At 40.5% G+C, this 15,186-nt stretch overlaps 1 protein-coding gene across 2 annotated transcripts in view; it reads left to right on the top strand.

Moving 5' to 3' along the window:
* The window catches only part of TGFBR2 (transforming growth factor beta receptor 2), a 60,527-nt gene that overhangs the window by 17,543 nt on the left and 27,798 nt on the right, over window positions 1-15,186 (top strand). For both annotated transcript variants that reach the window (XM_039708417.1, XM_039708408.1), the window contains 2 exons: window positions 9,811-9,982; window positions 11,631-11,821. In XM_039708417.1, the coding sequence (XP_039564351.1) occupies window positions 9,811-9,982; window positions 11,631-11,821 (363 nt within the window). The remainder of the gene's footprint in view (window positions 1-9,810; window positions 9,983-11,630; window positions 11,822-15,186) is intronic.

Raw genomic sequence — 15,186 nt, 5'->3', positions numbered from 1 at the left:
GTATAAAATGGCAAATACAGGAGTGATACTTTTTCTGATTCACCAAGGAACCTGGCTGTATCAAAGGGAAGCTGTGGGAGTCAGACATAACTTTGAATTTCCTGTTTTGTGTGATTTGTCACAGTCTTTATGTCTGTGCTTCATTTTCACTACTTTAAAAAGCAAGAAAATTCTTCCCCCAAAGTAACCTATTCTCATAATGTTTCCTGGAGGCAGGTCTCTGAGACTAGAGAGGGTTTGGAAGTGCCTGCCAGTCTTCTGAGTGAACAAACAGCATTAATAAACATCTGCCCACCTGTATTAACTCTTGTCAAGCCACGGCAGCTTCTGGTTATTATTTTCAGTTTCCTCTATGTTTTAGTTATCTTAGTGTGCTCTTTTGAATACAGTAGAGGATACACATTTGGCAGAAGTTTAGCTGTAGCAAGGGTTAACTAGAGAGAGTTAACTGTAGTTTCAGCAGAAAGATTTGGCTTTTTGCCACCTGAGTTTCTGTATGCTGCCAGTGTAGAGAAGAGTCTTCAAATAATTTCCATTTTGCATTTGGAAGAGATTATTTTCTGCTATCTATCCAGCCTTCCTTATTACTGCTGAAAATGCTGCAGATAGATAATCAAGTAACACAAAAGCTTTTTGCATACACGGAATTCAGACCTCTTGAGCTTATAGCTGATTTTAAAGTAATTGAATAAACCACAACAACTTTATGTGTGGTAAGTCTCAATTTTGAGTCTGACTAGACTTGTTCCTAATACAACCTGTATTGAGGAAACTTAACAGGATCCAGCTTTAACAGGATTTGATGAAAACTTTAAAACCTCCCCTTCTTTAATTAAATGCAATAAACTTGTGTGATGGTGTGTGTGTGCCAGGCCAGCGCTTAGTTACTTGTGGCCATTCAGAAAGTTAGGCAGGATGAGGCCTTATACAGCAGGAAGCTCCTAACACTTTTGAAATTTGCTTTTTTTGCCTGTACCATGGATCCTAATGTGTTCTACTGCCTGGAAGTTTAGCAGAAGGTGAAGTCCCTTGACCTGAGACATAGCCTTTCAAAACTTCTCTGCTTTCCTGTAACCTGTCCAGTGAGGATGCAGCTAAAAAGCAGACCAGATTGCCTTTGCATTCAACAGATATCCCAAGGCAGGCATTTAGAACTGCTTGTAAGTAAGAAAGTGATGCCTCCCAATAAGCAGCACTGTTACCTTAAGGATATGATCAGTTTCTTTTATGATCTCATGGGCTTTTCAGTTCACACGTGACATTGAGCACACTCAGTAGCCTTGCAGATAAACTGAAGTGCCAGGGTGTGTCTCTATGGAATACTTCATGGCTAATAGAAATAGCTTAGCCATAACATTTTTAGCAAATAAATTCTGTTCCACCTGTACTGGGTGGGCTTCTGAATTTCCCTGTTGGAAACTGGGGGTTTAATAAATAGAACCTTGAAAACAGGGTAAATAGCTCTTTAAGATGGATGTTCCTCATTACTTTTGTCATAAGAGACATAAGGGGAAGAAATATAAATTCAGCTTTTGGAGGCAATATGTGCCTCCATCTGGACAAATGATTCACCTTCCCCGTTGCTATTATGAAGAATTAAGAGCTCTATCATACTTTGAAGCAGGCAGGCAGTGGTGTGACTACTGAGGGAACAGGAGTGGAGAGAAGCAGGTTACTATAAACAGGCTTTCTTAACTGCATGAAGGAAGAGATGCAATGGGTTCAGAAACTCCATTCAAGCTACACAGAATGTACAATTGCATGGGTTTGTGAAACCTTGCATGGGCAGGAACCTTGCATGGGCAAGGTTCTGTAGCAGAGAGTAGGGGCATATTTGTGTTTTTCTGAGTCAGAATTGTTCCTAAGTATATATGTTCTAAATGTTAGGGGGTCTTCCACAGAGACTCATCTGTCATGAAAAAATATCACAGAAATAGCTGTATTATGCTTGAATGACTGCTGTCTATTTTCAGACCATATAAGTTGGAAAAAATAATATTTGTACAAAGCTGAAGTGTTTATACTCTTTCAGCTCTGTTTCAAGTGAAGTAATGACAGCTTTCACTGAGCGGAGGAGAATACAAAAGGAGGTTTAGATGCAGAATATGCTTCTTAGTGCACAGGTCAGAGTTAGTTATGCAAATGTCAGTTCTGAACCATGAATCATGCTTATTCCAACAAAGCAGGAAAGCTGTTCTTGCTAATCTTGAGAACCAGATGAACATTGTTGTGTTCCATGTCCATTGTATATTTGAAGTCCCAGGAGGGGTTAACCACTGAAGACAACTTCCACTAAATTCCAAACTCCATGCATTATGCAGGAAAAAACCTAGACACTATAGTCATAATAAATTGAATAAATTTATTGAATAAATTGAACTTGCTGTTATATCACACATAACTTTGTTAGGGAGGCTGTGGGTTAAAGTCAGGAGAAGATGAAATGTCCATTTCAGTGCCCTATGGGAAGCCATCATTTAGATTTTTTTCAGCCTCTTTGCTTGGAGACAGTATTCTTTTGTTCTGCCAGCCATGGAGTGCTAAATAGTGGCCAGAAAATGTGCTGCAAGTTAAAGATCCGCAGGTGAAAATCTACCTCATTATTTGAGGCATCACAATAATGTTTTCAGAATGCTTTCGCACTTCTATTTTAAGTGCTGAGCTGGAGTCTTCTCTCACCTGCACTGCTGTCAGTCAGTCATGACAGCAAGCTCTGTTCTTAGGCATGTTTCAGGCACTGCCGTGCCCTGTACCAGAGAAAAGAGCCTAGCCCATGATTAAAACTGCTAATGATCACTCATTTTGGAAATAGTGGATAAAAATAGTGGTATTTTAATGCTTTAAATACAAAAATTATCATCATCTTTAGGATCTCCAGTGTGCTGTTCCCTCTCTTATTTTCTCCGGTTGTGTCCCTTCCCCCAGCTCCTGCCAGATTTGATTCTGTGTCTGTGTCAATGCCTGCAGCAATCCCTACAGCAAAGTTTTGCCAGTTCCACTTGCTGTTAAAAGCCAGGCACGTCTTCTGCAGAGGCGAGTTAAATGAAGTTTTCCAACTCCTGCTCCTTTTCCTTTTGTCTTCTCCCTCTGCATGTACCTTCCTCTATACTTTGCCTGCTGGTAGATGAGAAATAGTGGTTTCCAAAATTCATTGCAGTTCATCAGTAGCTTTCTGGCTTTCCTTTCTTTTGCCTTGGCCTTCCTTCTGCAGGGGTGGCTCAACTACTCTTGCCTAGATCTAGCTGGTCAACATGGCTTACCTAGTCTGCTTTCTTCTTTCCTAGCAGACTTCTCAGTCATGGCTGGAGAGCCAGTCACACAAACCTCAGAAAAGCCTGTGGGCCACACCAAATCGTTCTTTGGTGTGATAGGTGTGACTTGCATTTTTTTCACACGATGGGCAAAAGCCTTTGCATGACAGGGGGAAGCCATGAAATGCATCTCCTCCAAGTAGTTCACAAAGTACTGGCTTCAAGCAGGAAGTTATTTTAGCTGTTATCTATTGCTGAGCCCCTGAAATTTGCAAAAGTGCAATCAGTACAGTTAAAGGCACAACTTGAACTAATGACTAAGGCATCTGTTGTGCTCTGTGGTAGTCAGTGATCTGTGACTATGTATGATAAAGATCGAGGCTGAGAGATTCTGCAGAACAATCCATAGGAATGTGGTTTCCTGGAGTCCTGCCACAGGGGTGGTTAAACATTCATGGAACCTGTTTTCCTCTGACATATTTTAGTTGTACGTAAAAGATAGCACATGTTTGGTTTTACAGAGGCTGTCTCAGCACTCGTGATAATCACTGCTGTTAATCTTAATAGAAACAGTCAGAAAATCATAAAAGTCCTGTACCCATGGTAATCCTGCTGGGGTAGCTCATGGTTGAGATAAAGGACTGCACCCAAAGCAGTGTCCAAGATAGTGTGAACATTGTGAGCTCATACTCACATGGTGAAAATAAGAGTATGTAACACTCCATTTCAGCTCAGATGACATTAAGCTTAGAAATGGCAGCTGCAACTGAAAAACTGAAAATACATATTTCATAGGGTTACCCTGAATAACCCTATGAAATTCTACCTGTTATGATGGGAGTTACTAGGTGATCTGCAGTATTGCCAGCTCCTGTGATTTTATGATGAGTAATAGAAATACAGCTATTTTTCGTGAAGATACACCTCCTGGATCCCAGTGATTTATTTTCATTTTGTCATGCCTTTTTTTTCTAGTTAGATGGTAATTCCAACCCTCCTACTCATGGCCAAAGTTTCAAAACATCTCTCAAAAAGCACTCTTAAGAGTACAGCCAGCAATGGCAAGTAAGGGAGAACCCAGCAGTTGTTTTTTTGGTTGCTTGGGGTTTGTTTTTTTTGTTTAGGAGGGTTTTTTGGTTGTGTTTTTTCCCTTCCTTTATTTCCATGGTCTGTCTGACTAGTCTTGTGATTTTGTAACTCATGATTTATTTTTTTATCTTTAGGATTGATTGTGTTTCCATCTTCACTTCCTTGTATTACCACACTGGACATAATCAGTGTACTTAAGAGTAGCCATCAGGATATACATCTAGGTCTTGAAAGCAAAACTCAGGTCATGCATTTTCCTTGACTCTCTCACTCCTGCAATTAATTCATCAATATGTGTAAGGCAAATTTAATGAAACTGGCAGTGTCTCCGTAACTGTCAAAGTTCCACTAGGGCTGTAGATCATGTGCTGGGGATAGTAGTCAAAACAGAAGTCGTCCTGTTTAGTACAGTTCCTGGCAAAACTTGATGTCTTTCTGTTGGATGAGAAGGCAATACAGTTTGGATGCTCTTCCGAGCTGCTACTGTGCTTTCCAAACACAGATATATGATGTCATGGAGCTGTGCTCTTTGGGAGAGCAAGGACAATCTGCTTCAAGGCTCTCTGATAAAGACATTGTCCTCCTGGCAGATTTCCATGATGTAGTGGAGTGAAATCTTCAAATCTCTCCTGTCAGGTGGAATTATCTCACAGCAGCTGAGTAGTTGAGTTCCCATCCCAATGTCTCTCTCAGCTTTTTTTTTTTTTTTGGGGGGGGGGGAATCTGCCTGCTGTTTTATAAGTGTACATGTGCCAGAGACACTGGGTGAGAGAACAGAAGTGCTGTGACAGGATTTTACAAGATAGGAGTAAGAGAAATCGGCTGCTGTTTCTGAAATGCATCCTAAGACATAAAAGGTTTTCCAGTGTAGATAATTCCAAAAAGATAGCATGTTATTTTGGGCTTTATTTAATGCTGTTAGCTTGTGAGAATTCTGTAATTATATTAAAAATAAGAGAAAAGTAAGCTACAACGTTAGGCATCAATAGAAGTTACATATCTACAGACAACAGATGCAAAGCAAACTACTTCAAATAGACTTTGGGTGAGGTGTCCTGTTTATGATGTCCTAAGAGATCATAAATAAAGATGTGAACCACAGAAGAGAAGTGATATTCTGCAAGCCCGGCTCTACCAGAATCCATGGAGTGGACCTGTCTAATGTGATTGCTCTAGTGTCTCTTCCATAATGTCCAGCCCACATGTTGGTTTGCATGTTCCATACATTTTAACCACAGTGGCTGATCTCTGCTGAACTGGTTGGCTGAAAGTTTCATAGCCAAGAAAGCACAGTCTTGTATTTGGATGACTCTCTATGGACAAAGAAGAAAGGAAAGCTAGAATTAGGCTTCCTGTAGAAGTCAAAATAAGAAAACTAACATTAGACAGTGTGTGGCAAATTTAAATTTTTGGAGACAAGCACACACTTTAGGATGGCTTCATTCACCTGTGCAAATCTGTGATTTCTCTGTTAACTTTTTCATTATATCCACTTTTTCATTCAAATCAAAGATTGCTTCTGTCCACAGTCTTCAAGTGACTTCGGTTTTCTTTAGAGGAGAAAATCTTGAGGAGGTGGCTCATGTAGTATGAAGTGTGCAGCAGGATAATCAAATATTTTTAGAGGTGAACAATTAAGTGACTACAAGAAGAAGAGCAATCTGTTGGTCCTGAACCACTCCTTGCTTATGAGTCCCTCAGGGAATGAGTGAATACACTTTCCTAGGGAAGAATCCTACCAATTTGTCGATTTCCAGGCAGGATTTTGTTGATTAAAGATAGGTGTGATTTCATGTGACTTGGAAGAACACCCATCTTTTCAGGGTTTCTGAGTTCTCAGAGTCTACTAGCAGTCTGTAATCAAAATTGCTATCTAACTCCAGATTTCCTCTCAGGCCATCTGCAGGGTGTGGTTTCAGCATCAGATAGAAAAAGTCAAACATGGCTTTAGTTTGGAACTAGATGGGTTATCACAGTGGACGAGGCCAAGGAGTAATAACAAACAATAGACCAACATCTGCTAGAGCATTATGACAGTCTTAGGGAAAGTAAACTGTGGTCTCACTTTAAACCAAATGTTGAAGCATGGAATAAAATTTGTCCACCTGGGCAGTTTAGACAGTTTTTGAACTGCCAGACGCATGAATAAAGAGTCACTGATCTGTCAACCTCTGTTAGAAGAATTTTAGGGAGAAAATACAAGTGTAGTCAGTTCTGGAAGTCCGAAAACCCCATTATCTTTTGACAGTAATTAAATCTGATCAGAAATTACCTGGTCCTAACTGGCCAACATTTTGCTACTGTTGCTGGTCATGAAACTAATGCCTACCGTAGAAACCTAAGGTTTGCGACCTTACAGGGGATTGCTGCTTTCCAGATGGCTTTTTTCTTTTTCTTCTTCCTTTTTTTTTTTTTAACATTTTTAAACAAATAGTTTGGTTTGGATATCCCTCCTTGGAAGAGGTCCAAACATATTTATTTTCATCTGTTTGTTCAAGTGGGTGAGCCTTGGCAGAACCTGGCACAGCCAGGGGCAGCACAGGAACCAAACCCTTTCTCTCAACAAATACAATGTGCTTGAAACAGTTTACCTAAGGACCCACCTTCATGTGGCTCTTGGCTCCACTGCTGTGGGCACTGGAAGGGACTGAGTCATGCTCATGGCACAGGCATCCATCGTGCCACAGCTGCCATGTGAGCTCAGAGCTGAAAGCAGCATAGATGCAGCTGATTCCTTTCCCCCGTGCTCAGTTGTGAGATGCTTGGCACCCCTGCCACAGGCTTCCTGTGTACATTTGGGTGAGTCACTTCACCTCTCCCTCAGTATTTGTCTCTAATTTTTGTTCCAGGCTTTTAGGACCATGAATCGGTTTTGTTTTTTCTTTCTGGGTAGAGGGACAGTCCCTCACTATCATGTTGTTTCAATCATTACTGCAACCTAGATAAGTTGTGACAGCTATTAGTTTCTCTTCAGCACGTGGTAAGTAAGAAGAGAAGTACACCATCCAGAAGAGATGTACCATTTGCTATAGTGAGGATTATGTTGACACATATTTCATAGAATACTGCATTCAGGACCTTCTGAGTTCTTACCACACCCGCTTCAATGAGGCTTTGTTCCTCTACACGGCTACCGGGAGTTGTTGCAACACATGTAATTAAGAACAAGAAATGTTTACCTGGGGCTTAAAATTCTGCCAGCCCATAATATACTGCCAGTGTTCTCCACCCATGTAAGAGCTCCCAGTGTTGCAAATGGGGTGACACTTGCCTTGGAAAAGTTGCAATGTTTATTTTGACAAAATTTGATAGTAAATGTGACAGTGCTATAACAAGCTTTGATGGCAACATACACTTGGTTATTTACTGCATAGGGGACAAGGTGGGACAAAACTGTCAGAGACACCCTCATGTTGAGTCATGAGGTTCAGAAGGGACCCCCTCACATTCTCAGGCAGTTTCCAGGTGTGTCTGGATCCAAACCTAGTTGCAGGCTAGGAACTTAAGTCTAAAGGATTATATGTGCACAAGCAGTTCCTTTATCTCACTTAGCTAAGATTTCAAAGTTTCAGCATGCTTATTCCCCTTTCACTTACTGAGTATTTAATGCAATAAGGATTCTCGCAACCTCAAGAGGTATCTCTGTTCAAGGGGAGATCCTGGCATGCAGCCCACAGCTGTGCAGGAGAGCTCAGCAGACCCTGGGCTGTTCCCTATTTATGGAGTAAGATGACTGACTTATAGTGGGATTTGCATGCCAGCTGTATTTTGGTTGGCGCATGCTCAAATAGACCTCAGCTGCTGAGTAAGTTTTATGGCCCTCAGCTATTGTGTTGTTATCTGTCTTCCCAGAGTCCAGCTTTAAGCCAGGTGCAGCTCTCACAACACCCCTGCTAGCTCTTGCTTGAGCCAAAAGCAGGGAGGAGCACACTGCCACACCCAGTGAGCTCATCCTAACCATCCCCTCTGTGTAGCATCTTCCTCTATACCATTAAATCATTCGAAGTTTTGCCACTGACTATAGTGGCTGTTAGATCAGAAACCTTAGGTCAGTACCAGAGCATACTTGTGATGAGAAAGATGTGTGGTTTGGATGAAGAGAGAAGACCTTTCTCTCAGTCTCTCACAATGGTTCAGAACTCAATTGAAAATGTTAGCAAGAGGCTCTTTTATTTCCTCCTGGAAAAATCAGGTATATTTATTTCCTGTAGTAAAATAGTCTAATGGTAGTAAAAAGTGAAGTTCTAGAAGGAAAAAATTGATTTCTCAGCTAATTGAGTAGAGAGTGGGAAATTATAAATCCCTGGTTGCCTATAACAGGTTGACTAGCAACATTTGGCTCCAGAAAGCAATATGAACACAGTTTTAACATGCAGGTGGCTACAAGAGAAGGGCTGTGCTGCATGTAAGCCCAGTATCTCCTCAAAGTGGTTCACCCTACTTTTCCAATTATATTGCAAAGTGAGTCAGACTGAAACCGTTGTTGTCTGCTCCACTTCAGATAGTTGCATGTTCGTTTTAGCTATAGAAAGAATTTTGTGTCAGCATTTTCTGTTCCTTGTAGCTACACTTTTCAAAATAGTTTTTGAGCTAAAAGTATGTTTCCTGAAGTTCAAACACTGGCACAAAAAATATCTCCTTAGTGCTGCCACACTGAAGCAGATGGTAAGTACTGAGACTCAGAACCAGTAAGCATGTAATTATTCAATTTCTGGGTGCAGAAAAGTAGCTGTTGGGTCAAAGTAGACATCTACAAGACAGGCTGTCATTGCAAGTTAGTTTGAGTTCAAGTCCCCTGCAGTTAGCCCAGTTAGACTCCTGCAGTAGATCACATGAGCTGCACAGATGCCTATTGCATTTCTAGCTTGAGTTTCACCCACATCCTCTGGCAGACCATCTACCTGAAGCTCAAAGTCTGTTCCTGCTCTGTGATTTTTATGTGTGAACAATAATCAGATTAGGGATGATGCCTAGGTTGTGCCTCAGGTTAGTAAAGACAAAATGGCAAAATTCATGCTGATCCATGTTATAATGATGTCACACAGCTAATGTGCATTCTCAGTGTGGAATCTGCAGTTACTGTGGCACACAGACCATGATGCAGTGTTACACATGGAGCACAGATACATTGCCTGTAAGTAATGGGAATAGCTGAGTGCAGAGGAGCTATTTTAGTGCCAACTGGTTTCAGAAAATGCATAATTCTGCAAATTACGAGGCAACATTTGCTCCCTCTGAAGTCAATAGAAGTTCATTTCACTTTTCAAATTCACTTTGATTAACCTGGTCTTGACATCGTGCCACTTACCTTGTTGTAAAGAAAATTGGTAGCTGTGAAAGATCAAAGATTTTCTAATTTAAGGTAAGAGCAAATGTTTGCTCCTGATGAAAACCTTATCTTCATAATAAGCAATAATGCAATCTTATCATCTACCATTATTGATTTTCCTTTTTTTTTTTCATCCTTAAGCTGAATTTACATCGCCTGTAGAAAGAAATAAGGACGGTGGACTGAAAATGTCAAACCTATGCAAATTTTGTGATATTAAAGTAACAACCTGCTCAAACCAACATCGGTGCAAGAGTAACTGCAACATCACTTCTATCTGTGAGAAGAGTAGTGAAGTCTGTGTTGCTGTATGGTAAGTTATTTCTTCATACAGGTGGGGACAGGAGCACACCCTCATTCCTCACTCCTTAGTACTTTCCTTGATTGCTCTGACATTCAGAATGTCCCTGCTCCCTCACCAGGCTTTGCTCTCCCACTTCCAACTCATATCTCTGCACAGCACACCAAGAGTTGCTTAAGGTTAACAGTTCTGATATTAAATGTTCTGGGGACTTGTTTTTTTCTAAAACAGTCCTATTCCAGCTTACACTGTTACTGGAAAAGAAGTATGGTTTTGTGCAAGCCATTAAGCTCTATCCACCCACAGCACTCAAGATTAGAAACAAATTTGAGGCTCAAGAGAGGATTGTAGTGACAGTTGCTGAACAGAGACAATTCTCTCTCAGGTTTCAAAGGAACTAGATTATGTAGATTTATCGCAAGAGGCTTGTTGTGATGTATAGGTAGAAATACTTCCTTTTAATGGGAAAAAACTTCTGTGTAGGTAGAGACTTTGATGTAGGCATGATGCTTTTTATGTAGCCTCTGTCTAGATTCAAAGAAATCAAGAATTTATGAAAATTATCTGTAATACCTTTTTAGGATTTATTGCTTTAAGCTTGTGTTCCCTTGGGGCTTCCCTTGCTTTTCATAAATGGGAATCCAGTCCTACTAAAGAAAGCCAGAAACACTCTTAATGAGCTAATAACTGGACTAAAGGAATACAACTGAGTGTTTGCAGCATTGCTGCTGATTTAGTAAAATAATTACAACCACTTACAGGGGGACATAACTAATTAATGTACTGAGGGATTAGTTGTGTCCATTGACTTGAGATGTTCAGCATAATTGGAAGTAGGCATTTCAGTTCAGGATCAGTCCAGTGTGCTTTTCCATATTTCTCCTGTGATTCTTTAGTAAGTCATTGGTGTCTGTTATTGCCATAAAAAGGAGCTGTTTACAATTTAAGATACATGTTGGATTTTTCATAACCTTTATCTAAAAGACAAATAAGTTGAGAACTGTAAAGTGCTTTTTGCCTATAATTTTTTTGTCAATGAAATTAAATCTGTGAACCAGGCAAAACACAGGAATATAGTCCAGATTATCAGCTGCAAATATTTCCCTAGCTGTGAGGCAACTCTAACTTGCATCCGTTTTTATGATTGGTATTTTGCTGGGGTGTTTTTAGTTGGTTGAGGGGTTTTTTTTGTATATAACTCCTTCAGTGCACAAACTGTGCTGGTTGTAGGCTTCAAAAGCAAAATGAAAAGACCAACTGACTAGAAATTCTCTGATTTTGAGGAAATAATTCAGTTTTTATCATAATTTCCCACAGATTTTTACTGTCTGCTCAGTGACCACAAAAACCAAAAGTATGTCCTGAAGTTCACAGGAGTTCATCGAGCATTAGCTTGAATAATTCTAAGTGAGATTTTCAGAGGCACTCTTGTGAGCTTAACAGCAATATGATACAGGAATAGCTGTGCCATTGTACAAATATGAGGAGCCCAGACAGTGCCAAATTTGCCCCATTCAGGAAAGACAGAGAAAAACATACGATGCTCCTTAAATGCCATTTATGTTCTCAAAGGAGGCAGATTTTGGCCGGGCATGGTCCTGTCTGCTCCCTTTATAAAATATTCCTTTTTTTATTTCAATTTTCTCCTTTTCATTTTTAGGAGACAGAATGATGAAAATGTGACATTAGAAACAATATGCCATGATCCCCAGGAAACACTGTATGGTCACTTTTTGGATGACTATAAATCAGAGCAGTGTTTGATGAGGGAAAAAAAGGATGATGGGGGATTGATGTTCATGTGTTCCTGCACAGGTGAAGAATGCAATGATATGCTCATTTTTACATCAGGTAGGTTTAATAATTTACTTACTTTTCTTGCAAGTAGTATTAACTGTGTGGATATTAACTGCGTTATACCAATGTCCTTTGGAATTGCATTTTGTGGGGGAGAACTGGCAGGTGCTATTTTAGTCTTTCTTGAATCTTGCAAAATCTCAACCTTTCTTTTCTGTGTTCTGAGTACCCTCAGAACTTCTTCCTGCCAGGCTGTCCTCATTTTGAAGTAAGTCTGATATTCAGCTCAAGATACTGCACTTAAAACCCGATGGAAGAAGAAAGAAAGATGTTTACAGTTGTTCTATTGGCACACCAAAATGCAACACATGCTAATTACGTTATAAAATCTAAACTAAAGGCAAATACCATTTTTGAGATCCTACCTCTTCTAAAAAGGCTGTATTGCTGTAATGTGTTATCTGCAAATAGAGATGTTACTGGTAACCTGGGATGTGAATTTTAAGTCAGCTTCTCTGGTGTAACTGACTATCTGCACCTCTCCTGTGGTGGATGTGAAGAAGCTGGGTTCCTTCTCTGGGGAACATGTTCCCTCACACCTATATGGCACAAGGAAGTGTACATGAGTTCAGTTAAACCAGGGAAATGTGAGTGCAGACCAAACCACAAGTGCATAACCCATCCCCATCCTACTTCGTGAGCTCTGATGGGGGCCGCTGCAGACACAGTGAAGGCAGTGCAGGTGTGTGCAGTGCTGGTGGACCTCCTACTGCACACACAGATGTGTGTGGCTGCACACACCCCTTCTGCTTTATTTTGTCCTACCTGCTGTGATTATTTTACTGGGACAAAGTCAGGTTTCTCACAGGGAAGAGTGAGGTCTTCTATTGAGAAATTAGTGTGTTCACACTTCTAAAGGTCTTCTATTGAGACATTTGTGTATTCACATTCCCATCACCCATAAGTTCCTCAGAAAATGATATAATTAATGCTCAGATAACGAAGAGTTGGGATGCTTTTCCACTCCTGGGAAACATGGTGTGTGACTGCACTGAGGTGAACAACTATGTGAGCAATTGTAGCTCTCCAAGCCTCCAAGAAGGCCAACTAGTTTAGGTCACAAAACCCCACCAAATTAGCCAAGAGCAAGCCAGCATGTCTTTGCTTCCCTTGGCCCAGGCTATCCCTTTCTGGTGCTACCCCTCATCTCTGTCTTCCCCATCCCCTCGTCAAGCTTGATTTGAAACCAGACAACCTGACTGCTGATCCATGGTTGTGTGACCAACCCTTACTTGGGTGATCTTTAAAGGATTTGGAGTATATACTGGTATTGATATGAGCACAAGTGGTAGACCCAGTACCTAATTCTAAGAGATTGTTTGGTTTTATTGAAGAGAATGTGTCCCCAGAGAAGAGATCTTAATCTGTGTCAGCTGTCTAGTGTTTTTGTACAACATGAACCACACCCTTGTGGATTTTGGCTAAATTTTTATGAGTTAGCCATGTTATAGCTGTGCTATCTGGAGCTATGTAGCTGAATGCAATCACTGATAACTGTGTGTCTTTGGTGTATATGATTATGAAAACCATTCTAGAAATTCAGCACCAAGTGCCTTCATTCCTATGAACTCTGCAGCTCTCTCACACTTCCAGATCAACTACAAGGAGGAGTAGACGTTTAAACCCAGTCTTTTTACCCAAATTCTTTCCACTCTTCCTTGTGGAGCCTGTCCTTTTAGGTCATGTGCTGTGAGCACTTCAGGTGACTCATGAAAACCATGTGCTGCATTCATATGTATTAAGTGAATAACTACAGATAAAAATTAAAGTAATGTAAAACTTCACTTCGTAACATTTCCATTTCATTCACAAACACAGGCATTAACTCCAGTCAGGAGGGGGGAGAATTGAGGCTTTGCCATTCCTTTTTTATTGTTGTGGATTAGTGTTTCTTTTAAATGAAAACAGCCCCTTTGGGTTGCTTGCCTGGTTAGCCATGGCAGGAAGACAAACGATTTTTACAGTATCAGACATGCGGTTTCCTGTCTGTGTTTAACTTTGAGCAGAACATCACAGCCAGCTGGTCCATGGCTCCTCCAGACAACTAGATAATAGCCTGTAATAATTTTGCCTTTGGAATGATTGTCATCCAGACCTATTCTGTACATTGTTCTTGTGTGGTTTTTTTTTCTACATTTCTTGTACACCAGAACAAGAATTTTTTGCAGTGGTTTTGCACATTCTAGTTTTAGAGAGCAAGATGAGAGCTACTCTAAAAAAAGCCTGATCAAACAGTGGTTTTAATAATTTATTAGCAGAAAAGGAGATAAAAAGGATTGCAATTGCTCACCTGTTGATCACAGTGTTTCCTTTCAAGCTGCTGTTATAAATGACTAGTGTTTAGTGTTTTACCTCTTCTTCCTGTATGCACACTTAAGACAGACCAGATTTAGTTTGTTTCTGATGTTTCTGAGGTAAGAAAGAAAACCCTGGTTAAAGCAACAAGTTCTAATTTCCACCAAAGGTTAGTCACTGAATTCCAGTGATTCACAGCTGAGCTGTTATTGCTTCTGGAAGAATTGGTGTATAGCACTATTGGCTTGCATAAGTCTTGACTGTGAAGGGCAAACCTCCTGACTCCATTTTTAGACACAAACATCTAAAGGTTTTGGGTATTGGAGGTGTTGTGACTCACTCAAGAGTGACTTTAGAAATGTTTGAAGTACATACATCAAAATAAAATGCCTGTTTATTGTATGGATTTTCATTTAAATTGCCAATCTGCAAGATAAGCAAGACAAAGTCAAACACGTGCCTAAATATGCCTGTAGTTCTGCTGTGTCAGTGGCCTGACCCTGATTCAGATCCCTGGCATTCCAGGCCACAGGCAGCTGGTGGAAAATACTGAGTGCAAATCACTCCAAAGAATATTCTGTAGTTCTTGGAGAAATAACATGCAGGAGACAGGTAACCATTGTAAATCTGACTACTCTGTGTTTATTTTTTAATCGCTCTCTTTTTTTGCCAAACAAAATTGTGGGTGACTGGCAAGCAGCTTACACCCTTGTGGTGGAAAAATGCTTCTCACAGCAAATCTCAATGCCAGTGTTTTGTAATTATTATTTATTCAAAAGTCTAATGTTAGTATTACCAGAAGGCAAAGCCAGGGAGCAAAACCACTGGAAAAGATTAGGCAGAATTGGGGTAAAAGGCCTGGGGTGGCTAGAGGTTGGCTAGGTGGCAGACAGAGGCCTGGCCCTTCTGTTGTGGAAAAAATGAGAGCAGGACTAGACTATGAGGGCTTTTTGCACCCTGATGTCTGGTTGTGTCTGGTGAATCTTCTGAATCTTGCTTTACGTTCTTCTACTTTGATCTGCTGGGATGAATCAGGTCTGTCTGTAGTTGTTTGCACAGTCCCA

The sequence above is a fragment of the Passer montanus genome, unplaced genomic scaffold, assembly GCF_014805655.1.
Source record: "Passer montanus isolate IOZ18808 unplaced genomic scaffold, ASM1480565v1 scaffold10, whole genome shotgun sequence".
Classification (NCBI taxonomy): domain Eukaryota; kingdom Metazoa; phylum Chordata; class Aves; order Passeriformes; family Passeridae; genus Passer; species Passer montanus.
The sequence above is the reverse complement of the archived record's forward strand: the minus strand, read 5'-3'. Positions and strand labels throughout refer to the sequence as shown.